This window comes from Ascidiella aspersa, chromosome 7, assembly GCF_963924565.1.
Source record: "Ascidiella aspersa chromosome 7, kaAscAspe10.2, whole genome shotgun sequence".
NCBI lineage: Eukaryota > Metazoa > Chordata > Ascidiacea > Phlebobranchia > Ascidiidae > Ascidiella > Ascidiella aspersa.
In genome coordinates this window covers 3,731,290-3,758,241 of record NC_139453.1, presented here as the reverse complement: position 1 = coordinate 3,758,241, position 26,952 = coordinate 3,731,290, and the positions used below count along the sequence as shown (strand labels likewise).

Below are 26,952 nucleotides of genomic sequence, written 5' to 3'. Positions count from 1 at the left end.
CAACAGGTAGGAAAAGAAAACTAACGAGGATTCCCTCAGTAACGGCGAGTGAAGCGGGATGTGCCCATCGCCGAATCCACGCGCTTTTGGAGTGCGCGGAATTGTGGCGTACGGAATTCGTCACGGCGCGCTTCGCCGGTCGCCCGCGTCCTTCTGATCGAGGCCTTTTCCCAGAGCGGGTGTCAGGCCCATGGCGGCGACAGGCGGGCGCGCTACGGCGTCTTCCCAGAGTCGGGTTGTTTGGGAATGCAGCCCAAAGCGGGTGGTAAACTCCATCTAAGGCTAAATACATTGCATTCCAAAAGGTATAGCGTCAGGTCGCTTATAGATTTAATGTACGTTCAAATAATTCAGCATAGCTCGCTTTAAATGAAATAGCTTACAGCGCAGTAAAAACACGTGTTGCCAGTAAGGAGTGCATCGTTGACTGGATTGCAGTACAATTCGGATACGACTAACGTCCAGGAAAAACGAATGCGTTGAGGATTAAAACTGGCCAGTTAACGAGCAGGATGCAGGGAAAAGAAAATGTGACAGAAATACTTTAGCAGAATTTTAGCACACGCACGACGAACACAGTAAATAACAAATACAGACGCTGGCTCCTCTACAGTTGTATGTATTCACTGCATTTTACACCGCGGCATTGATAGCCAAAAAACTTGGCAATGAAGAAGAAAACTGCCAACTCGCGATTTCTAATGTCATTAAAATTGTGACCACAATACTAAAAACAAAATCGTATCGCGCTTTTAATGAACTTGTCAGCGAAATGGAAGATGATGGGCGTCTTGTTTATTGTTCCAAAGTTAGGTGGCTCTCTCGTGGAAGAGTATTGGAAAGAGTGTGGAAACGGCGAGGGGAACTTGTTGTGTGGTTCATGGATAAGACGACAATAGAGGTAATTTGTTTCAAGATATGTTTTGGCTAGCTAGGCTAGCTTATCTTGTTAACATATTCGATATGCTTAATGAGCTCAATACCACTTTACAAGGAAAAGGAATTGATGAATTCAAAGCTACCTCCAAAATCGCATCATTCAAGCAAAAGTTCAATGTTTGGAAAAATAAATTTCTAGTAACAACCTGAACAGTTTGAAAACCCTGCAGACCTTCGTGTCTGCATGTAAATGAAAAAAACAGAGAATAAGCTGGAGCGACGTATCATCAAGGCGGCGAGCTCTCATTTGCACACACTGCTCGAGAGGTTTGAAGCTTATTTTCCAAGTCATCAGGCAGCAGAAATAAAATCAGAGCTGTGGATTTTGAACCCCTTTGGCGAACAGCAGCCTCCGGAAACTTTAGATCATATTCTTGGAAAAGGCTTACCATATGTTCTCTTTTAGGAGATTTGTCTTCTTTTTTCAAAAAAAGTGAACGGTCCTCCGAGGACGCTCAAAAATGCCCAAATGTCCTCTTTTTTTCATTTCGAGTTAGTTGCCTATACTTTAAACAGGACGCTTACGCAAGACGTATTTATTTCCAAAAAAATACTGCAGCCATGAAACATGCTAAATTGCTTGCTTAAAAAGGTTTTACAACAAATTACCCTACTAGCCCTACCTTCTTAATTGTTATTGCAAACATTGCGCCAAAAGAATTGCAACAGAACCTCACATGTAAAAACAGCTTCTCACATGTTTGTACTTTTCTTTGCTTTGTTTTTGTAACTTTTGCCTCCAACTACTAAGGAACTGAAAACATCATCAAAGTCAAAGATAACAATTTTACTTACGTTTTACTTGTCGTCAAAAACGTCATTTTTGGGTGCTAAAAATCTGGTAGCCCCACCTTAAAAACGACTTTTGTCAACAAGCGTTTTTGAATCGTGAAAAACACTCTCAATGCTTTTGTTCCCAATTGGGCTGAAATTTTCACAAATATGCAGCAGCATTAATCACGTACATTAATGACTGCTAATTCTCTTTGTGTATAAATTGTCGTTGTTATTCTTGTCGTTGTTAATTAAGGTAAATCTATTGCAGAATAAGCTATCTATATTTATATCGGTGAAGGCTCACGGTTTTAATACACAAATACTTTCATTGTTATTTTACAAATAGGGGAAACTAAAGGGTGCAAACTTACTGTGCTTGTTTCGTGCGGATGAAACTTTTCCAAAAATATAGTGCGGACAGTTCTTTAAAAGATTGAAAAGCGCTACACTAGGGAAGAGTCATTCGTTTTCTGGCATGCGATACTGATGAGCCTGTATAGCACAGTTACCTTGGACATAATCTTTGTAGTTTTGCCATCAAAAATTTAAAATAACAATAATAGAGAATTACTTTCTGCTCTTAAAACCATATTAAATTGGCTTTTAATTTACACATTATATCTCTGTTTAATAACATTATTTATTTGGTCTTTTATTTAAAGCTGTTTTAGGTAAAAAGCAGTTTCAAAAGTAAAATAAATCAAATATATTTATTGTTTTACGTAAAATAAATGCTAAAAATCACCCGAAACTATTTGTGTTAAAATGTTATATCGCAATTAAATTAAAATTGAACATCAACGTATTTATGCAGGGTGAAAATGCACCTCAGCTTCCGCCAGCAAACAACCAGCCAATCAATGTGCTACCTGTAAACATTGGTGATGTTTACGGTCATCAAGGTCCCATACAAAACCTCCAAGGCGACGTTCATATATATGGCCAGCTACAGGGACCTGGAGTGGCTTCCGACTCAACAGCGACCTCATCTGACTACGGTTGGTGATAACTTCGATTTAAAACTAATGCCCAAGTGTGGATTGCGCTACAGCAGGGCTGAGTCGGAGTCGGACTCAGGACTCCAGTAAGACTACGTAAAACTACTATGAGTCCCGAGTCGGACGTGCGCATGCGCAGTACCATATTACCAAAACTGAAATGGTTACCAAATGTAAATCGTAAAGGCGGAATAGCATATGGTGTATACTTTCCAACCCTGTATTGTGAGTGGATGAATTATATGAACCCCTATAAGTGGTTGCAGAAGAACCACCATATTTAATTACGTAATGGGCGAAATAAAGGCTGTAGAGTCAGGGATGGACTCGGGACGAAATCTCACATTTGAACGGTGTCAGACTCGGGTTATTTTTAACCGGCTCCGCAGCCCTGCACCACAGTAGTGATTTATTTGCGTGCATAAACGCGACTGTTTCTTAAGTTGCCTGTGATGGATTCCCAACACATTTAGTTTTGATCGTTTTTTCTTAACATTAAAATCGGCTAGAATAGATCGATGCAGAGCAGTGTGCGTTGCCAGGTAATATTTCACCGTGGGACGAAATGACGTCACTCGGAAATACTTTTATGACTTTTATGACGTATCATGAATACAAATTAATAAAACACAAGCATTATAATAACAGTCGTTGGACATAAAATTATGATTCGCATGTGGCTTTAAAGCGCATTAGCAGCTGGACAGCAATGGTTGCGTTGTTTGGAATACAAAAATTTAAAAAAAAATCCCAAATTTAAACAATATAATGTCCCAATTTTACACCATATAATGGCATCCCCGTTTTAAACAATATCATGGCATCCCCATTTTAATCTTTTTCCGGACAAAAAATAAGTGTTTTTTAACCGATTAGTGTCATTTTAAGGGTTTTTGCATTTACCTATAATTAACGGCAAAAGTAAGTCATGGGGGAGGGGTATTCCCTCGTTTCATTTAAATTGTTATACGATGGCGTTAAATTAACCCCATAATGATGTTAATATCGTTTGCTAGAACGATTTTCAATATTGCTGATCCCAGTATAAGCCTTTTGCTTGTTAAAGAGTTCTTAAGTTGGAGATACATCAAAAGTGATTAGCGATTATACAATAAATAAAACAGTGTAGGTAACTTGGTATAGGCCCTAAAGCAAAATCAGTTGCTGACAAAATAACACACATTAATTTTGAAAATAAAAAGCGTTTACTAATATAACTGAGCAAAGCCAGCCTACGCTTACAGAAGGCATTTCTAGATTATCGTTTGCTCGCGATTCGCGATGAAATAACATAAACACGAGGCGTTAACCATTTACTAACTGTTCGGGCTGGGTTAATCTAAGCGTGCAGAGCAAAATGTTACGCTAGTTTATCAAGGAAGTTGTACATTCATATGTGCTAGTTAACTCACATCATAAAACAAAATGTATTATATTCGTTTTATTCCTGCCTTGGTAGCGTTCATCTTTAAAGAATAGTTTTTTATCAGCAACATCATGGCAAGAAAAGTCTCAGGAAGCAGCTGACAAGGTCATCGGAACTCTACCAAGCAACCCAGTTCCTCTTGACATCATTCGGGATTCGCAAGCACCATTGGAGGAGTTTGGTTTAAAAGGGTTGAAGCAACTCAGAGGCAACCAGGACAAGTCAACCACGCTTAAACTCAACCAACTTTTTACTGCTGCTAAACAAGAAGCAACCGATGAAGCCAAAAGTAAGAAATTTAGAAATAAAGCAGCAAATGACGATTACGTGGAGAGGCATGGCAACGTAGTCGGTATGACAGGAATAGCTGGAATTGGAAAAACTACAGCTATTATACAGACACTAACGGAGCTTGTAGATGAATTACCTGCAGATGAAAAAGGATATTGGCTTTTTAAATACTTGAAGACTTTAGATCTTAATAAAAAAATAGGCGTTTTGGAATTGCTGTCATCCAACCCAAACTGGAAACACACGAAGGAAATAGATGATCAAATACTGGAAAGGCTTTCCAAATCCAACAAGCTGTTTATCTTCCTGGATGGTTTGGACGAACCTAGGTTCAAGGATCTTGGCCTGGATGCTCCAGTGATCGGATTGTACGATCGCGCAACGCCGATGGTCATTTTGCAAAACCTACTTCGTGGCGACATTCTTCCAAATGCTCACAAGCTGCTTACTTCACGACCGGGAGCTTTTCTCAAGCTACACCCAAGTTGCAAGCCCCACTTTGTAGTCAAGGTAATCGGCTTTAACGAACGCTCTCAAGATTTGTATTTTCAACAAATTTGCCCAAAGCAAGAAGAATATGAGAAGGTCACCAAGTCACTTGGTCAAAACCCACATGCAAAAGCTTTATGCTTTCTTCCTATATTTGCCAAAACCGTCGCTCCTTACATCATAAAGCATGGCACTAAAGATGGCACTTTTACGCTCACGGATGTGTTTGTGGCTTTTGTGTCCGATTGCATTCACTCCATTAAGTTTAAGGAACACCCCAGAATTTTGCGCAAACTTTCAGACCTGGCTTTACACGGAATGCTCGATGACAAGATCACATTCGACGAAGACGACTTTGATGAAGTCGGACTTGATGCTGAAGGAATGGAGGACTTTCTCAACATGCAAGCTGTCTCCAGCGACCTCAACCTTCGTATACTGGAAGGGGAGAAAGTATTCTTCTTTATTCATCTTCTGTGGCAAGAATTTTTTGTATCACTCAAACTGTTGTTCGATACAGATCTGGCTACATTTTCTGGGCTGCTGCTAAGCATGGAAAGTAATACGTGGGAAATGGTGCTTCGGTTTCTTTTCGGGTTGCTAAACACGGGACTCCACCGTAAGCTAAAGCCTATTTTTAAAATCTCTTCCACCGATGTTGCTTGCAAGAGAGGTTTGCTGAAAGGTCTGATCGATTCGCTTGGATCTCAACTTTTATCAAACGATGGCGAAAGCTTTAACACCAAATTGTTTAGGCTTTGCAGTTTGGCGCAGGAATCAAACGATAAAGAAATCACCGCGAAAGTGGCCGATACCCTCCCTGGAGAGCTTCATATAAAGAGGGGAACGATCCTTCCCAGTGAAGTGTCAAGTCTCTGCCACGTGCTTCGAGCAACAAAAAGAGAGCTGGTCATCAGTATCGGGGAAACTTACAACACAGTCACATTTACCGGCAACGGTTTAGAAATGTTGATGGAGACTATGGCGAGAACCAAACACAAGGTTTGTGAAGTTTTACTGTTGTTTTCAGTTTTAATTTTTATACACTATTTTCAAATAAATGCAACAAAGCAGCGGTAAACGCTAAACGAACCCTGCACCGTTTTGAAGCCACACAACATTTAACTTTCTGAAGCAGGAGTCGGTAACCTTTTTTAGTCGCGGACCTGACCCAAATTTAAAAAAGGCTCGGCGAGCCGTAATAAATATAAACTTAAAAGTTTCCTAAAATGTTGAGTTTTGAGCGTTTTATTATAATAACTGTTAATCAGTGGCGACCTAGTTTTTTTTTAGTTGAAAATCAGCTTTTATCTAACACTAGACGAAATACTCGGCGTTTCCCAGGTTAAATAGAATATTTACCAGTTAATCTTACTGGTTAAAAAATAATTACACCTACAATAACCATCATAATGTACGAAGTCTACCTGAATTTAATCTGGTTAAACAAAATGAAACAATCCATCCTATTTTGGCTCTTTATTACTATTGCACATTACGTTGTACCATGTTAAACTGACAGCCTCATGTTATAGCCTATAATTATGGAATCAGAAAATAACCCGAAAGTTATGTTACGGATAGCGTATAAAGTTCTTAAGAGGCATAAATAATGCAAACATATTGTTGTAATGTCATAACAAATTTGCTTATGCCTAAACGTTTGTATTGCGTGTAACTAAATAGAAAATTCAAATCATGTCATATCGTATGTCTAAAATCAGTTAACCTAATGTTTCCCCACATTCAGAGTAACACCCCACAGCCTGTGTGAACGCGGCATTAATGGAATGTCGTGTTTAATTATATGACTTATCTGCGTGGCTCTAAAGATCTAATTCTTTGTCTCCGTTATTTCCCAATACTTTTTCAATTTGTGTAACACAATCTAAAGACTAAAAATTAACATAGGCCTGTAACCTAAAAAGCAGTATCTGAAATTTTGTGTCTGAAATAGGTCACTAAAGAAAAGTCGCGAACGCGCTGTGGCCATATAATTACTAATTCACGTGTTACCAGCATAGTATAAGCTTTCTAAAGCCGCATAATATAGCCGATGATTTAAAAAATGTTGGGGTATTTAACATCAAACCAAAATGCAACGGTGTGTGTTTGTTTTAATTGAGGGACTAAACACACAGGGACGCCGGAGAGGGGGTGGGAAGCGCCCCTCCTTTCCTTTGCCAAGTGGGGCAAGAGGGGGGGAAAGTGCCCTTTTCATAAAAAATGATATATTGCTTTCACAACGTTAAATACTATGCGACGTAAATCATAAAGGGGGTAGGGATTGAGCTACGGAATAATGCAAAAAAATTCGTAAAATGACATGCTTGACATTTGTTAAAACATTTTTAGTGCCATTTCAAGCCAATCTAGAGGGCGTAAAAATTTTGCCGAGGGAATACCCCCGCAACCCCAATATTTCGGCTCGCTACGCTCGCTTGCGGTCTATGTTGCCCTTACCAAAAAAGTCGCCACCCTGGCCCTGCAATCGCTCCGGCGTCCCTGTAAACACACAAACTTGGCTAAACACGTCTCGCATATATTTCGTAACGATAAACTGTGAAATTAGACTTTTACGTGGTTGAACAAACTGCAAAAAGCTCTAAACGTTTGCACTGCGTGTCACTAAATAGAAATTTCAAATCATGTCATATCGTGTGTCTAAAATCGGTTAACCTAATGCTTCCCCACAATCAGAGTAACACCCCACAGACTGTGTAAAAGCGGTATTAATGTGAAAGCGGAATGGCGTGTTTAACTTTGTGACATATCTGCGTGGCTTTAAAGATCTAATGCTTTGTTGCCGTAAATTTCCAGTAAATTGTTCATTTGGTTTAAACAGTGTAAAGATGAAAAATTAACTTATAACCTAAAAAGCAGTTTTGTGTCTGAAATAGGTCACAAAAAATCACTAATTCACGTGTTACCAATATTGTATAAGCTTGCTGAAGCCGTATATTATAACCGATAATTACAAAAAAATTGCGGTATTTACAACAAACAAATTACAACGTTGTGTGTTTTTTTAAATGGAGCTACTAAACACGACTCGCATATTTTACCTAACGAAAACCCGTGACATATATCGATGGAAAATCGCTTAAAAAGTAGTAGCAGCAATTATTCAAATTGGCGAAATTCAAGCAAATACGTAACACCCATACTGCGTCCAACGAAAGAAAATCCTCTTTTAAAAGTAAATTTGCTTAAAGTTCAGACCGCTACAATATACGCGATATAAACTTTGCCACATGAAACTTTATTTTACCAAGGCAATTTACTTCACGCAGGTTATTGCCTTATAAATGTGTGAAAAGGTTTAACCCGTTTCGTCATACGGTTTTGCAAATCGCACGCCCGCTCTTTCAAGTTAACATGCAACGAATGTTGTGTGATGTTTTTGGAATGGTATAAAAATTGCTCACCCGTGACCGGTTCGCGACGGCGTTCGCTTGAGATGCGAGACTTTCTCTCATAGAAAGAAACAAATGTTTTTCTGTCTGGGGGCACACGAGTTTCTTTCTATTTTACCGACTTGCTCGGCGACTCGCTTAAGAGGAGCAATATGAGCCATACGTTTCTCTGTCTGTTTCCCTAAAACGCGAACATGCTGACCAACAAACTTTTCCATTTTATATATTAGATTTGAAAAAAGGACGGTAAAGCGTTTGCGCCAAGCGCGAAGTAAAGCTATTGTGCAAATATTTGATGTTCCCCGGGGGTAGCGAAAGGACGTGAGGTTCATCGAGTGTGCTGCCGCCGATAAACATAGTCTAATCATAACCAACAATAAAATTGAAAAAAAAGATATGCGGAAAATTTAATCGTTAATCTATGATGCAATTTGAATAGGATATGATGTAATTTAAATAGAACCGTTAAAATGTCGATATAGTTTATTTTCATATTTAAACCACACAAGAACTATAGTGTGCAGCACCATAAAATACAATCAGACATACTAAGATAGCGTAACGTTCATTGTTGACAGTACTAGTAGTACTTCGCATTTTGTACTTCGCATTTTGGCCGAAAAAAATGCGCAAAAAGTGCGTAAATTTTTTACATTTATGTAGTTAAAACAGACAACAAATTCTGGCAACGGCCTTTTGCCAAGTTGTAAAAAAGGTGGAGGGTCGGATGAATTATATTGGCGGGGTTGCCGACCCCTGCTCTTAAAAGGTACTTTAAACTTCTATCACCGCATGATGACAGTAGAGTGTCCCCGAGTTTTTTGACATTAGTGGACAACTTGTTTTTTTCACAACGGTTTGATTTCCTGTTGTTCACCGAGAATTGATGGCACACATATTGCTGTAAAGTCGGCAAAAAATATTCATGGTCTGATGTTATGACGTTTAAATGGCGTTGTTATGCCGAAAAACAGACCGCCATTGCTCGCCTCTGAGATTAAACCGGTGAAATTAGAACAAATTACCAACGCGGTTTGTACAACTTTGTTGCGTAATAATATGCGCGACTTTGATTGAGTCTATTTAGCTAAAAACGCAAAACGCATTTTTTTTTTTTTTATACACTAATATTTTTCTGTTTTATTTTCTGATATAACACTCTTAATTGGCGCTACAAATTACGTTTTTCAGTTTGTTATTGGACATTAGTGTTTGGGATGTTATACTCCGCACTCCCCAAACTCTTCGTAGTCACTGTCTTCCCTACAGCGTTAAACGCTTCCACCCCCAGCAAGTATTTAAGTTTTTTAATTCAGTATCCAGATTTTATTATTTCGTTGATGATACTAACTGGAAACGTTTTAACGCGAGTTTCATGTTTAATGAGGGGATAGTTAATTTACAAATAAAAAAAGAAGTTTTTAATAAAACAAAGTTCAAGCAAGCGAATGTTAGGATTGATAACTACAGTTCGAGTTTAAAACTGTTCGTATCTTATGCTTTAACAATGTGCGTATTCTACAGCCGAGTAACTAGGAAATTTAGTGAAATAGTTTCTAAGTGCATATATATATAACATTTTAGCTCTACAAATGACTAAATTAATTACAGTTTACAATAAAACGTCATATTGACCCGCATTTTTTCTTCTGCGGCTTTGCTTACACTTTTTAAACCTCGTCATTGACTAAAGGTAGCCAACAATGGCGGGCGAGGGAAACTTATCGGCGCATAAGTTTGAGAACCTCATCTATCTGGGACAGCGCACAGTCCAACATATCTTGTTGTTATTTTGTAGATGGATGAAGTACATGTGAGAGAAACTGGATCACGTGACTTCACTGCCTTGTCCACCTGCGTCCATAAGATAAACCGCCTTGTGATGAACAATTCGAGCGATCTGTCCGGTTTCGAGGTTCTTACTGAAGCAATCGCACGCAGAGAAACACCTGTAAGTTAACTTACGTGCAACAATTGACATGTTTATGTCACAATGGTCATTATTGCGATGAGGCGGGCGCGATTATCCAATCACACTATCGACAATCAAGCGGTTAGGGGAAGTCCCTGGGTGAAACGCGGACGCGTGAAACTGCACAGGGGAAAGTCCCACCAAGCATGGGTAGTGTTTGGGATGTTCGTAGTCACCATCCAGATTTTATTATTTCGTTGATAATACTATAACTGGAAACGTTTAAACGCGAGTTTCGTGTTTAATGAGGGATAATTTTTTGTACCAATAAAAAGCAATTTTTTATAAATAAAAAACACAATAGAAGCAAGCGAGTTTCAGGTACATTAAACCACAGTTCGAGTTTTAAAACTGTAATTAGGAATTTTAGCAAAATAATTTTGAGCGCATAAATATATGGAATTTTAACTTTTACAACGACTCAATTAAGTACAGTTTAAAATAAAACGTTATAAGAGCGATCTATCCGGTTTCGAGGTTCTTATTGAAGCAATCGCACGCAGAGAAACCCCTGGAAGTCTTACGTGCAACAAGTGACAATTACTTGGTTTGTAATTGCCGCAATTATAATTCGCCTAATTGTTAAGTTTATTGACTTTCAACTTAATTTCATCAAAAAATTAATTTTGTTTCTCCGTCATTCAGCGAATATGATGATTTGTGTCCAGTAAGTTTACGAAGCCATGAAAGATGCATACACATTTACTTGTCAATTCAACTGAATAAAACCGACATTTTTGGAAAAACAATTTGTGACGTTTTATGCAGATTTCACATTCCGTTACATATTCGAACACGGTTCAAAAATCTGGAAAATCAAATTTTGTAAAATGAGTGAACTGAATTATGATTTGTTTTTGTAAATTCATTATCCCACCACCTGGTACAACACTCGACTGTCTTTCACCTAAGGATAAAGCGGATTCGAACCGATATCAAGCTAAATAAGTCAAGTTCTTTCTCGTAATGTTTTCCGGGTTAATCGGCACGAAATGATTTAGCAATGGTGAACTAAGTCTATATTTTAATATGTTTCCTTGAAAAAATATATTTTAAATATAGAAATTATTGCGTAACTCCGACTATAATGATGAATCACGTGTCGTGTACGTTTGATGTGTTTATTTCTTTAGAACAATTGGTCGCGCAAATATTTATCGAGTAGAATCTAAAATTAACATTTACAACGTTTTCCGGTTTACGATGAATTTGACCTCTGTCTGTATTTAGCAGTTTGAATAGGTTTTATCAGTAAGATTAAACCCTCGTTAACACAGCAAACTATATTTTGTGTAGATGGAAGAATTACTCGTGGTCAAGTTGGGGTCACGTGAGTTGAGTTGCCTGGCAACAAGTGCAAGCAACATCAACAAGCTGACGTTGTCGAACTGCGACACTGCTGAGTCAAATCTGCAACCTCTAACTGACGCCATCTCAAGCAGAAAGCATCCCGTATGTTTATGTTAGTTGTGATAAGTAAATACGTTAGCATTAACCGCACATGCGTGGGCCTCGACATAAATTAGGGGGATGGGGGGCAAAAAATATTTTTTACGAACTGTTTATATTAAACATACCGAGACATGTAGGTTTATCCTTAATACATCAGTGAGAATATAATACACGCTTCCATACAACTGAAGTCGGCACTTGTTTGCAAAAAAATGAAAGTCGGCACTTGTTTGCACAAAATTAGCCTCTCTGATTTTGTCTCGATAATAATTCCAACTGTTCTAACAGCCTTGTGCATATTGATAGATGTTTAAAAAGGTCTGCAAACAAACACTCAAAAACGTCAGCCAAAGAGGGTTTGGAAACCTGGGACAAGCACATGGGACATTTATCTGTAAACCAAAAACGTTCAAAAAATTGTTTATTCAGATACACACTATTTTGCGCGTTCAGTTTTCACAATTAGGCTTATTTGCTCCAATATCTGGATATTTTGTGCAAATGTTTGTAACACGACAAATAAGAAAAATTCAGTTTCGACAGCGGCTTTTGCTTTCACACAGACAATGCTATATTCATTAAACACATTCGGTAGTGGCATGTTTTTCAGGCAAATATGTTGACTTATTTCGGTACTTCAGTATTACGACAATAATACAAATTTTTAGCAAATTATTATTCTACCTAGGAAATTTAATTTTGTGTCATAGACACAGCAGTTTCTTGTTTATTCCATAATGCTCCAGATGTTCAGCATGGGCGCCCGCAGGGGGGGCAAGGGGGGGCACTTGCCCCCCCCCCCTAGAATTCAAAATGTGATTATTAGTATTATTTGTAAGTGTAATGTGTATTACTTATGAAAGTTAAAAATAATATACACTATCCATTGCCCCCAGTGGCGTATCCAGAGGTGGCGGGAGTTCTAACCACCCCTTTTTGTAAGTGATATTATCGTTTTTGGTTCGTTTTTGTCATGGTTTAACAAACTGTTCGAAGCGGCGTGCTTTTTTGAGTAATTGGGTCACGCGTCTTAATGTAATGCGAAGCCAAAATCGAGTGCAAAACGCCGTTTTTCGTCTTTAGTTTGGTCGACCGTAAACGCTGGATAGTTTTTCTCTTTCGTTATTTGTTTAGGTCAGTGGTTCTCAACCTTTTTTCTTTCGTGTCCCATTTACCTTGCAAAAAAATTCTGTGGCCCAATAGAATTTTTATGAAAGAAAAAACTTTAAAATAAGTTTAGAACAAAACACAGCAGAATATATTTCAAAACAGATTGTTTAATCAACCGTGCATTAGTGAGATACTTGCGGCTGGACAATAAATTTACATTCCTTTTTAATACCTCCCAAACCATTATTCCTTTAAAATGAAATAAAATGACACAAATGAAACTAAATCTAGCTTTTTAAATTGGTATGTGGCCAACCTCAAATGTTCTTATGGCCCCACTGGTTGAGAAGCGCTGGTTTAGGTTGACTGATTAGCAAGTGTGTATTCGACAATTGACAACACTAGTCAAACTTTAAATGAAACAGATTCCTAAAAGGAGGTATAATGGTGACTGTCCTGCGCGTTTTAAAGTATAAATTTTTAAGTAATGATAGTTAACGCAAAATTATGCTCTTCAAGCATACTCTAAGACCACGTGCTAAGTGTGCAATGGACACGACTTATTTCCCCTCAACCTCAGCTTGTAATTTAGCTGACTTGGCACACAGCTCGGCGCAGATGTTGCGCAATCGTGGCATAATAACACCCGGTAAAAACGATCTTCGTTTAGTATTGCACGTGGTGAAAGGATTGCTTGTAATTTAGCGCTAGTTCCGTTCATGGAACTTGAAAACTGCGCTGCTGATAGTCGAATTATGTATGATTCTACCACAATTAAACACACATATTTCACGGTCTTGGTTTGTTTTTTTGCCCGAAGTTAACGATTGTACACCGTGGTTTCGCAGCTGGCGCCTGACAGGATTGTCGACGACGCACATGCTCGCTTTTGCTGGACGTATTTGGCTGTTTCTGGGTTTTTTCTATCACGTCATGCAATCACCATTCTATGACGTAATACTGTCACAATTTTAATGACGTCATTATTCATTAACATCAGGCGAAAAATAGGGGAATTCCCTAAGTTGAAAATTTAGGACCCCTTTTTTGATTTTCTGGTTACGCCTCTGATTGCCCCCCCCTGAAAAATTTTCTGCGGGCGCCCCTGGGCTCGAGCGCTACTGTAATATTTCACTTTTTGTAGTGATTTTAATGGTTTCGTTTCGTGTTTATTCCGTTTTTAAGATGTCCTAATATTTACATTAAAATTACACGCGTGTAGTTAAGTAACTGAAGATATAATTCATGGATTAGGAAACTTTCTTGAATTTTAGACTAATTGCTACTTTTTACGACCGATTTGGATTATGTTTAGTTACTAACTCTCTTTATTGCCACTTTTAATTAAAACTGCATATTTTCTGCAAATTATCTCCAGTGTTTTCTGTCTAATCGACATATTTATTTTCTGAAATGCACATATTATCGAACGATAACGGCCCTATTCAAATACAGTTTGGCTGAGTTGCAGATAAACGATAAATTTTATCCCCCTATCCAACAATATTTGTTCATATTTTAATATAATAACACCTCAGCAACAGGGAGACTGCAACTACTCTATAATGTTTTTTGTATTGTCTGTCGTCACACCTTTTGAAACACGATTAACGCAATGGTTAATTTTTGCGCTGCAGGCGACATTGTTACGTGGTTTCTACGGAGCCTTGTTACTGCTGTGGAGTCAATGCCCTCACAACACAATTGTCAAAATCAACTTGATAAACTCATTTTTTTGCACTTCGCGCCACCAACAGTAGATACTTTAGTTTTTTCAAATTGTCTCACTGATATGTAATTCAAAAATACCGAATAGTTTTTCGTAGGGGGAAGCAAGAGGGAATGACCAAAAACGCCTTTATATTGTTTAAGTTGCCCAAACTTTTATTTTGGAATCTGTGATAAGACGCACGACGCCTTCGGGCTAAAACAATTTGATCAAAGTGGGCTAAACCTAGAAACATAATTAGATACGCGCGGAACGCTAAAAAAAATTGCATTTACTTGATCAAAATATACAGTTTGTTGGGGGGAGGGGGGCATAGCAACGCATTCTACCCAGCAAAAAAATAATTTTGCGTCAAAGACACAACAGTTTCTTGTTTATCCCATACTATTCCCGATGTTGAGGGGGCAAATGCTCCCTATTGCAAGCACTCATGGTCCAGGATTAACAGACAGCACCTTGGATGTTATTGACGCTCATAGCGGGGATATACGTAACAATTAAAACTTCTTGTCATTGCAGATGGAATGGTTGATGCTGCATGCGAGCAAGCTGGATTCACGTGGTTTGAGTTGCCTGGCAACAAGTGTACACAACATCAACCAGCTGCAATTATGGGCTTGCGAAATCGCTGGTTCCGATCTGCAACCTCTAACTGACGCCATATCACGAATGGATCGACCTGTAAGTGTGTGTTGTTTGAAAGAAGGGTGTGTTGTATATTGAAATTGCATGGACCTGGATAAAACAGGCAACAGCATTGCGTGTAAAATTTACTAACTGAACAACTTCCTGGTGTAAAAAAAATTTGGTAAACGGAATTTTATGTCGCCATAAATATAATTACTGGCAGGGCAAATGCGGGATTTTTGTTTGAGGGGGCACTAAAAAAAGGTATGATATCACAATGTTACGTCTAAACGTGACGTCACAAGTAACGGACATAGCGCTACGTCAAAACGTGACTATTTTTTATATTATAAAGACGGAAAGCACTCGCGTGCAGCGTGAAAAAATGTCTTTGTAAAGTTTAACTTTCCCAAACTTTAATTTTCGAGGGTGTGATAAGACGCACGGCGCCCATGGATAAACCGCTTTTCAAGTGGGCTAAGACATACTAGAAACATAACTTAAGTTCGCGGGTATTCCGAAAATACTTTTGCATTCACTTAGTTACAATAGGAATAATACAGCCACGTTCCCTCTCTCATGAATCCACCCCTGGTGAATGGCTTTAAATGGCCCTGGCCTGGGTACATTTATTCTGATAGCACTTATTCTCAATTGACAATTATAAACTGAACACCCTTTTTATTTGTGCTTACCTATATCAGAATAATTTACCAACCAACACTTGAATTACGATTATTACTTTGTACCAACATTGTTCTGTTGAAGTAATTGCAGCCCGAAAAGCGCCTACGTTCCCTCATACTTCTATATCTCCGCAATTTTGGAGCGACATTTAGTGGTTGTTTGCTGCATGGCTGATCTTGCATAGCTCAGTTGCTTGAGTGACGTTCCCGGTATGGTCGAGGTCATTAGTTCGAATCTCACCGCAGGCAATTTTTACTTGCCTTGCTTGCACGAAAATCCTTACAAGACCAACCGAATACGTTTAGACATTCTCAATAAATACCATTAAGCGGTGGTTGTTATTATTAACCGGTACTAGGTCGTGGAGATATTAATTTTCGTGCATTCAGTGCAGCATTATACTTAGACTACAACTTATTTTTTGGACTACAATTCAAATTGTTTGCCCAAAATTGATGCAATAACATTTTAAAGTTAGACCGCAATATTTTTGTTATTAGATTTGCAATTTCTATTTAATGCCACTTCAATTCGTATAGCTTTAATCTATCATCAATGAATGGATAAGAAATACGAATAAAGTTAAGCAGGAGGGTTTACGTTAAAATACAAACGCTGTGTCCTTTCTGCATTTTAATTGTGTGATTTTGTAAAACTTATGTAGAAATAATTAAACTGATGTGTATTTTCTGAACACTCGTACACGGAAGTAATCACCAGGGGCCTGGTTTATTTTAGTGGATTTAACGAAAAATAACAATTCATTTAATAATTTTAAGTTGCTAGAGTCCACCGAAACGTCCCATAACATTACTATTTTGTCTATCTTTGCCCCAATAAGTAATATATAACCCAGAGTTGTCACCTGACCTATTGTACAACCTTAGTATGCGACCTGCCAAATTGTTTGTTTTTTGCTTGTTGTGGCCCTTGCACCATTTTAATTTGTACAGGCCTGGTTTAAACTCATCTTCATTGTACAATCACGCTGTGCACAATAAGTTTTGAGTTTTTTTATTTGGCATTTTTAACGAGTTGTTTTGTAAAAAAAAATAGCTAAGTATGCGAGAGTTAAGCGAATATTTAAAACTACCAGTTGGTTAAGGCAAAATATTGACTTAGCTCTAAAATTTTGATATAAGTTCACTGCTTAAATAACCTTGATTTTGGTTAAGTTGAGCTCTCTAAAATTTATTTTTTTCTCTACAGTTATTAATTAAAACAAAATACTCTTGACAATGTGCATTATGGGCTATGAGGCAACAGCATTGCGTATAAAATTTGGTAACTGAACCACTGTCTGGTGTACAAAAGATTTTTCCGTAAACACAATTTTTATGTCACCAAAAGTAAGTAATTACTGGCAGGGGCAAATGCGGGATTTTTGAGGGAAAACCACTAACGTGAAAAATACTTTTGTATAGCTAATGTTCCCAAACTTTAATTTTCGAGGGTGTGATAAGACGCACGGCGCCCATGGATAAACCGGTTTTCAAGTGGGCTAACACATACTAGAAACATAACTTGGTTCGCGGGTATTGCGAAATGTATTTGCATTCACTTAGTTACAATAGGCAAAATACAGTTGGGGGAGCCATGGCCACGTGCACTCTCCCATGGATCCACCCCTGATTACTGGCCTCTAAAATGAACCTGGCCTGGGATATTTATTGTGATAGTACTTCTTCTCAATGGACCTTTATTAACTGGACATCGATTTTTGATTGGGTTTACTTATACATTCAATTTACCAACCAAAGCTTTTTACGATTATTAGCTCGATAAACATGTTGCTGATAAAATGATTGCTCCCCCAAAAAAGATCCTACTTTTGCGCAAAGAATATTTCTGGAATTTGGAACATTTAGTGTTTTTTTATTTGCTACATCGCTGATCTTGCATAGCTCGGTTGTTTGAGTGACTGTCCCGGTATGGCCGAGGTCATTAGTTCGAATCTCACCGCAGGCAACTTTTACTTACCTTGCTTGCACGGATATACTTGCAAGACCAACCGAATACGTTTAGACATTCTCAATAAATAACATAAAGCGGTGGTTGTTATTTCAAACTGTAGGCCTAGGTCGTGGAGATATTCAATGCATCGTACTAAGACAGCAATTCAAATTGTTTGCCCGAAATTTGTGCAATAACATTTTAAAGTTAGACCGCAATGTTATTGTTATTAGATTTGCAATTTTTATTTAATGACAGTTCAATTCGTAAAGCTTCAGTCTATCGCCAAATGAATGGATAAGAAATACGAATAAATTTAGGCGAGGGGGTTTACGTTAAAATACGAACGCCGGGTTCTTTCTGCATTTTATTTCTGTGATTTTGAAAAACCTAGGTAGATATAATTAACCTGTTGTGCATTTTTTGAAAACTCGTACACGGATGTAATGACCTGGGGCCTGGATTATTTTAGTGGATTTAACAAAAAAATAACAATTCATTTAATAATTTTAAGGTGCTAGAGTTCACTAAAACATCCCATAAAATTACTTTGTCCATCATTGCCCCAATAGGTAATATATATCCCAGAGTTGTTACCTGACCTATTTTGATCGGAGGAAAGCGAGTCTTTGGATTTTACGTATTTGTTGCTTGACCTATTACACAACCTTAGTATGCGACCTGCCAAATTGTTTGTTTTTGCTTGTTGTGGCCCTTGCACCATTTTAATTTGTACAGGCCTGGTTTAAACTCATCTTCCTTGTACAATTACACTGTACCCATCAAGTTTCGAGTTTTTTGGATTTGGCATGTTAAACGAATTGCTCTGTAAAAAACAACACAAAGGCTAGATAGTTATTTACGCGAAAGTTGAGCAGAGCATTTAACACTATAGGTTGTTTAAAGTGAAATATTAATATACCTCTAATATTTTAAAATAAGTTTACTGCTTCAACCTTAATTTCCGTTAAGTTAAGCTCTCTGAATTTAATTTCTCTTCTACAGTTAATATTTAGAAAAATTACTCTTGATCAAGTGCATTATAGGCAATGGTCAATCCTTGCACACCCAAATATAATTAAATTAATGCGGTTCAAGTCACCAGTTCTATATTCGTAGATGTTGTGTGGGTTTATAGAGTAGGCAAATTTACCAATTTATTATTGTCACAGTTGGAGAAACTGAATCTAAGTAACAACAATATGGATTCACGTGGTTTGAGTTGCCTGGCAACAAGCGTACACAACATCAACCAGCTGGAATTAGAGGCTTGCGAAATCGCTGGTTCCGATCTGCAACCTCTAACTGACGCCATATCACGAATGGATCGACCTGTAAGTGTGTGTTGTTGAAATAAAGGGTGTGTTGAATGTTGGAATTGCATTGAGGTGGATAAAACAGGCAACGGCATTGCGTATAAAATTTACTAACTTAACCGCTGTCTGGTGTACAAAATATTTTTGGTAAACGGAATTTTATGTCACCAAAAGTAAGTAATTATTGGCAGGGGCAAATGCGGGATTTTTGTTTGAGGGGGCATTAAAAAATGCAGGTATGATGTCACAATGTTACGTTAAATCGTGACGTCACAAAACATAGCGTTACGCCAAAACGTGACTAATTTTTTTAAGAGGGAAAAGCACTAACGTGAAAAATACTTTTGTATAGTTAATATTCCCAAACTTTAATTTTCGAGGGTGTGATAAGACGCACGGCGCCCATGGATAAACCAGTTTTTAAGTGGGCTAAGACATACTAGAAACATAACTTAAATTTGCGGGTATTGCGAAATGTGTTTGCATTCACTTCGTTACAATAGGAAAAATACAGTTGTGTGGAGCCATGGCCACGTGCACTCTCCCATGGATCCACCCCTGATTACTGGCCCCTTAAATGAACCTTGCCTGGTATATTTATTGTGATAGTACTTCTTCTCAATGGACCTTTATTAACTAGATATCGATTTTTGATTGGGTTTACTTATACATTCAATTTACCCACCAACTTTTTACGATTATTAGCTCGATAAACATGTTCCTGATAACATGATTTCTCCCCAAAAAAAAGATCCTACTTTTCCGCAAAAAATATTTCTGGGATTTGGTAGCGACATTTTAGTGTTTTTTTATTTGCTACATCGCTGATTTTGCATAGCTCGATTGTTTGAGTGACTGTCCCGGTATGGCCGAGGTCATTAGTTCGAATCTCACCACAGGCAATTTTTACTTTCCTTGCTTGCACGGAAATCCTTGCAAGACCAACCGAATACGTTTAGACATTCTCAATAAATAACATTCGGCGGTGGTTGTTTTTCAAACGGTAGGCCTAGGTCGTAGAGATAATGATTTCCGTACATTTCAATTTATTTGCCCAAACTTGTTGCAAAAACGTTTAAAAGTAACACGGCAATATTGCCGTGCAATTTTTTTATGTCAATTCAATTCGTATAGCTTCGTCTATCGCGAAGTGGATAAGAAATACTGATAAATTTAAGCGGAAGAGTTTACGTTAAAATAAAAACGCCGGATTCTTTCTGCATTTTATTTTTGTAATTTTGTAAAACTAATGTCGAAATAATTAAACTGATGTTTCTTTAAAACGTTCGAAAACGCGTAGGTGAAAGTAATGATCTGGTGTCTGGTTTATTTCAGACGCATGTTAACTTTACGCAAATTGTTAAGTTACAATAATTTCAGACAAACACATAAAATGTAAATTAATCAAGCTGCATGTCAAACCATGGTTCTTATTGTTTAACCTTTTATTCGTCCATGAAAAATCAACCGGGTTACACATGTTAACTTTACGCAGCTTGTGGATTTAATGAAAAATGACAATATTTACAACCACTATAGGCATTCAATAAATTTTCAGCTGCTTTAGTTAACCAATGTCCCGTAAAATTATTTTTTTCCACAATTGTCCCAATAGATTTTATACATCCCAGAGTTTTTTCCTGACCTGTTACGAATAGCAGTTTTGTTTGGTGTAAGTTGCAAATATGTACAGTTTAATTTGGTAGAACCTGTATGCAGCCTAACACCTGCTTGTATCTTACATTATGTTGTGCTTATGTAGATGAGGAAGTTGGACCTGAGCATGAACTACTCCTTGGGATCGCAAGGACTCGCTTTCCTCCGAACTTGTGCCCACAATGTACAAGAGCTGAAGTTAGAAGGATGCGGCATCGGTGAAGCTAATATGGATTCTCTGCGCAAGGTAGGCACTCAGAATTTGGGAATATGTTGCCGAGGCAACGTTGCGACACTAGTGACGTCAGTGCTTAGACGTGTGACGTAACGATACTTCCCGTTGCATCGAATGTACAACTTTAGATGAAAAATTATAAAGAAATTTGCAAATACCTATCTCCAGCTTGATGGTAGTTAGTGGCGTTCACGCGAATAAGTTGTGAAGTAAGGCGCTTGGAGGTCTGACCTTTTTGCGATCGAATGCATTCGCTTGTTTCTCGCTGAGATCAAGTTTGCTTGGATCTGTCCACGCCCGACTGAACTAAGAAGCAGAACTAAAAGCAAGAAAAGCTAAACACAAAGCTTCGGGTTCAGAACGAAACAGCTTGGCTTGACTCGGACGAGTAACGAGTAGAGCGAGTTGCGCAATAACGAATCCGCGCGCACTCGGTTAATATGACTTTACTTTTGTAATGACATTTCATGTATTTTTAAATAGTGTCAATTGCGTTTCAGATAAGCGCATGTTTTAATTTCAAATGTGATAACTTTTTTTTAGTCTGACTGACACCTAATGTTGTTACACAGCATACGCGTATATCCGCTATAGCAAGTTTTACTTTTATAAATAACCGACCAAACAAACAATACAAGTACTCAATGTAATGAGGTAATCACAACATTTTTGTGCATTTACATATCCTGCATTTTTGTCGCCCAAAGAAACTCTCAAGTAGTTTGTTAAGCACTTAAACAGAACACAGATTGTGTTTTACAGTCTCCACTACGTCCTTATATTTTATACTTTCGAAGTAGTAATTTTTGTAAACGATTATAATCGATTCACGTCTTAACAATTTTGCCTTCACAGCTATACCAAGAAAAGCAAGCCACCGATAAAGCGAAATCAAAACCGGAACCAGAAGCAAGTCAAAGCCAAGAAACCTACACTGAACAAGATTTGGACGATAGGACGGATCATGTAAGAACATTTTAACGTTAAACGACCAATACATGATTCTAACTGGACATACAAATGTTGTGTGAACACAATAAACCCCAGTTATAGTGGCAAACAATAGCAAAAATTAAATATACTCAGTGTAACTATCTTTACGTTTTAGTGATCATGTAAATTTGAACTCTTGTGTAAGCCAGTTTGCCGACAAACAATATTCTCTTTTAATAGCATTTTTATACACAAGGTGTGAATCAATTTTTTTAAGTGATCAAAAATAGAGTTTTAAACTATTTGGCGGTAAATATTGTATTTGTTTATAACTGGCGTGTGTTGTGACAAAATCGTTTCATAAAGACAAAGCAATGACTCCATTCCAATTCTTACAATAAAATATAAATGGATAACTGACTGAAAATTTATAAACTTCAACAGGGATCAACACAGAGGTCAACACGGAGGTCAAAACAAGGATCAACACAGGGGTCATCGCAGATGTCAACACAGGGGTCAACACAGAGGTCAAAACAAGGATCAACACAGGGGTCAGCGCAGATGTCAACACATGGGTCATCGCAAAGGACAAAAAAGAGGTCAGCAGAGGACTCAAAAGAAGGATGGGAAGAAAAAAAAGCCCGTCACTGATTTGCAAAAATTCTTGGAACTCTAAATTCGCTTCACATTAACTGTAACTGAGTTCTTTTTAATCCAACAAAATTATTTGGATTGCAGCTAAGGCATCACCGTTTCAATGCGTCCCTATTTTCTTACACCGGTTTTAATTCTATGACTATTGGAATTTTTGTGAAACAGCGCGTTGAACTTATTTATCGTTGTAAGTCAAGCTTGGAACTTTTCTTTCAAAAATACTATAAGTTTTGTCCCAAAGCCTCCCTGTTCTTGAGATATAGCTTCTGATTGTGACCACTGTTGCTTGCTGTGTATCAAAACTAACTTTTTTATTAAAATTGTTTGCGCCATGGCCGCAAATTCTGTTACCTCGCACATAGATATAAAATAATATTTAGTTGTGCTCACCTCTCTAGCTCCCCTATATGTGTAGTCAAACTTCATTTAAAGGGCAACTTCGTCTCATTTACATCTAACTGAAACCTACTCAGTCATAACGCCTAATTGACTGTTTAAATCAAAAAAACAAATGCTTAAGCTCAATAGAAACTTACTTTCGGACGTAAAACGATCGCAATAAACACTGTATAATAATTACATAATATTTTCAACACCAGAATAAAGCATTCCGAATGATAATCTGACAATCGCCACGTTATAAGGCTACATTGCAACACAAATATACACCACTAGCTATTTTACTAATGGGCACCAGAGCACAGATATGAAAGACCTGTTGTTACCGACCATCTCTAGTGCAGTGGTTCTTAACCGTCGGTTAACTATGTTTCCCACTAGGTATATCAACTCTGTGAAACCCTACTGCTTGAAAATTGTTCATTATTGACTCGCCTAGTTGTCTCAGTAAAGAATTGTGCCTTCGAAATTTTAATTACCGGTCCTTGAAAATATTTTACTATTTTTAAGTCCTCCAGTTACGTTAAGAGCCACCATCAGTTAAGGTTAAGAGCCACCACTCTATAGTGCAATGCTTCTCAACTTTCAAAGTTTGCGAAACACTTCAAATCAAAACCAAACATCGCGGCAAACTTTTTACGAAACAACATTTGTTATTACTTGACAACCTCTTTTCATACACCACAAGACAATAGGTAAATATTAATCAAGACAAAAGGTAAAAACACATAAATTTTCGTCTGCTGCACATTCAATTTGTTAAATTGTTTTGCTTGAAACACGGTGTATCGGTGACCTGAACAATCAGGTTGTTGTTCCCGCTAACTTTTTAATTAATAATGATCTGTTTAGCTTGTCTTAAATGAGTTTTCGCGCGTGCACACATAAAACTATTTTCATTTAATTCATTGCTGCATTTTTAAGTCGTGATTTTTCGATGAAAGGTAATATTTGCTTTTCACGAAGTGATGTTCTATATTTGCATTTTCAGTTATGCCCTCATTGCGTCTTATTAATGATTTTGCTTTAGAACTGATCTCGTCGTTCTTGCTTTTTTAATTATGAAATACAAACATCAAATGTGTTACATTTTTTCCGAGCAAATAAATCGTGGTCGATTGTTTGAATAGTTACGGGCTTTACATGAAAACCCAACCTGAAATGCTGGTTGCTTAAAAAATCTTCTAGTTTTGAAATTACGACATGATGTGGTAGACCTAAGTTAAGCTACTGTCGTCAGCCATTTATAATAATCCACATTAAACTTGGGCCTCTATACTTTGCACGTGGTTTTATAGAGAACTAACGTTCTGACTTACGCATATTAAATGCAAAATTTTATGCAAAGCATGTTCCACAATTAAAAAGCGAATCTCTGCAATGTTTTCGTGTCACAAATAACTGCGAACACACACAAAAATCACCAGTTTGCCTTGCCACGAGACAAACTTACCCTACTGTATGCACGTTGAACAACTGCCCAAAAGTTGCCAGGCCTCAGAACGACAACATTTGTATATAAAACTTAAAAGTACAACATTAGAGCCATAGAACGACAACACTTGCGCATAAACACCTATATTACTACGACATTTTTTTTATACAGAAGTACAACATTAGAACCATAGAACGACAACACTTGCGCATAAAAACCTATATTACTACAACATTAGAGCCATAGAACGACAACACTTGCGCATAAAAACCTATATTACTACAACATTAGAGCCATAGAACGACAACACTTGCGCATAAAAGCCTAATTACTACAACATTTGAACCATAGAACGACAACACCTGCGTATTTTTAGTGTGTTTTCTAGGCATTAAAGAAATATGAACGCATTCACTTAAAATATATATAATAAAAAAACAGCTTTAATACCTTATCAAAGTAGACTTGCAGCTTTCATCAGCAGCAAACTTAACACAGAGGTCAACTTCAACACAACACAACTAGCTCAACTGATGATCAAATGCTTTTCTCGTGTGATTGCTTACGGCTCATTCTGCACCAAACTGATTGCGTTTGCTTCGGCGCCTTTAAATTCGTTTTGCACAACACAAATCGGCCAGTTTAAATGGCCGCTTCAAAAGTAGCCGGCTCCCTTTTCATCAAGTCTTGTCGCTTCATATAAGCCACAAGCGGCCAAAATAATGGAGCCGGCCGAATTAGAAACGGCCATATAAAGTGTCCAATTGCTTTGCAAGCCGCGATTACGAAACAACAAGCCAGAGTGCAATAAGGTGAGATTTTGTGGGGACAAACTTAAAAACAAATCATTCCAACATCTGGCGAGCCAAATTGAAAAGCACAGTTGGGCGTAATTTGGTTAATTTACGATTGCAATCTCCGCAAAGTGATTTTGGATTTTATTTTTTCCTTTTTACTACCGTTTACCATAATATTCATAATAGAAGTAAAACAAAATAATAACTATTTTACGACGGAATAAATTTGTAAAACTTGTCTATTATTACCCTAATCAATGTTTTTCAATATATTTATAGTTTCTAATACAAAAACTCTTCTGAACAGCTATATTTGAGATTAAAATTTAAACATAGTTAAGCATAATTGAAATAATAAATTTAATCTTATACATCAATGTATTGATTAATTTTAGTTTTAATAAAAATACTGTTTGATTGCATTTTTTCGTTCTAATATTATGCCCTAAAAGTATTTTGTTATAGCTTTACGATTATTGCCTGCTTAATGACAATCGGTAATAAAAAGAAAACAATAATATTTAGTTTTTATTAAATAGTCCAAAATTTTGGATGGGGGGGTGTATATGTCCCCGGGCTTCAAGGAACAGGGGTACCAAGATGAGGCTTACAAACGCCAAAATAAGGCTTTTTTTCTTAGAATACAATATTCTAATAAAATTTGATTTGTTTGCCGTTGAAACATAACGGTTTAGTGACGCAGGAATTTCAGACAAAGTGATCAGGTTATTTTGGGTGTGACTCAAGACATCAATCACCATAACACGTGACCAGAGACAATAGCCGCAGTGGCCTTGACACTTTGGAAGTAACGACTTCTGTAAGTGCTGGTTGAGATAGAATCTATCCGTTTATTGGTTTTGAGATTAGATATCACGAGAGGTGTTCGCAGTCAACCTCGATCGTAATATTTTCACCTTAAAAACTTTACCAAAAAAAGGGCCATAATTTCGCAACAATAACTATAACAGTCTTGCGTAACCACTAATTTAAAGCGTCAAACGATTTTTCTCTGCATTACGGCTAATCAAATATCAAATTGACAAGCAATAACGCTGGCATAAACTTGTTAACAAACGTTTCAACAAATCATAACTGATCGGCGTAGCTTAAAAATACTTACAAGCGAGAAACTGCGCTAGCAAACCAAATGAATTCATACTTTCTATGCAACCTGACAGTATGCATAAAATTTAAATCAGAAGGGTTTAATTGCGTTTTCATATCTCAGTCGGGGTCTCCAATGTATATTTCAACAGGTGAGACATGACCACCGTGCTATCTGAACTCCACTAAATCGAAACTAAAACAAACTGTCATAGCATTTCAAAGTGCATACTGTCAGGTCGCTTATAGATTTATTGTACATGCACATAATTTAGTATAGCTCGCTTTCAATAAAATGGCTTACAGCGCAGTGAAAACACGTGTTGCCAGTAAGGAGTGCATCGTTGACTGTAGTGTTTTATCCAGCAGTAGCGTGACACTATATAGCACATGAGCGACTGCGATGAAGATTAGCTGAGTCGAATGTCGGCTATTGCCAGAACGGCCACGAAAGGAAATGAGTATCTAGGTGAAATATTTAACACTTTACCAGGCGAACACGCTATAATTACAAGCACAAACAGACATGCGTCGTTTCTCTACACCGTATA

The 26,952-nt window shown here is 37.5% G+C and overlaps 2 protein-coding genes across 2 annotated transcripts; both read left to right on the top strand.

Moving 5' to 3' along the window:
• Positions 1-772: 772 nt before the first annotated feature.
• LOC146137307 (NACHT, LRR and PYD domains-containing protein 13-like) lies at positions 773-21,060 on the top strand. Its single transcript, XM_083393845.1, has 8 exons — positions 773-901; positions 2,531-2,714; positions 4,205-5,922; positions 10,135-10,287; positions 11,605-11,760; positions 15,119-15,280; positions 19,039-19,204; positions 20,945-21,060. Exons 1-8 carry the CDS (start codon positions 773-775, stop codon positions 21,058-21,060), a joined length of 2,784 nt encoding a protein of 927 aa, XP_083249971.1.
• LOC146137306 (uncharacterized) lies at positions 21,042-24,164 on the top strand. The gene is made up of 3 exons (XM_083393979.1): positions 21,042-21,085; positions 21,929-22,039; positions 22,451-24,164. The coding sequence occupies exons 1-3, from the start codon at positions 21,068-21,070 to the stop codon at positions 22,658-22,660; spliced, it is 339 nt and encodes a 112-aa protein (XP_083250105.1). The 5' UTR covers positions 21,042-21,067; the 3' UTR covers positions 22,661-24,164.
• Positions 24,165-26,952: the final 2,788 nt, after the last annotated feature.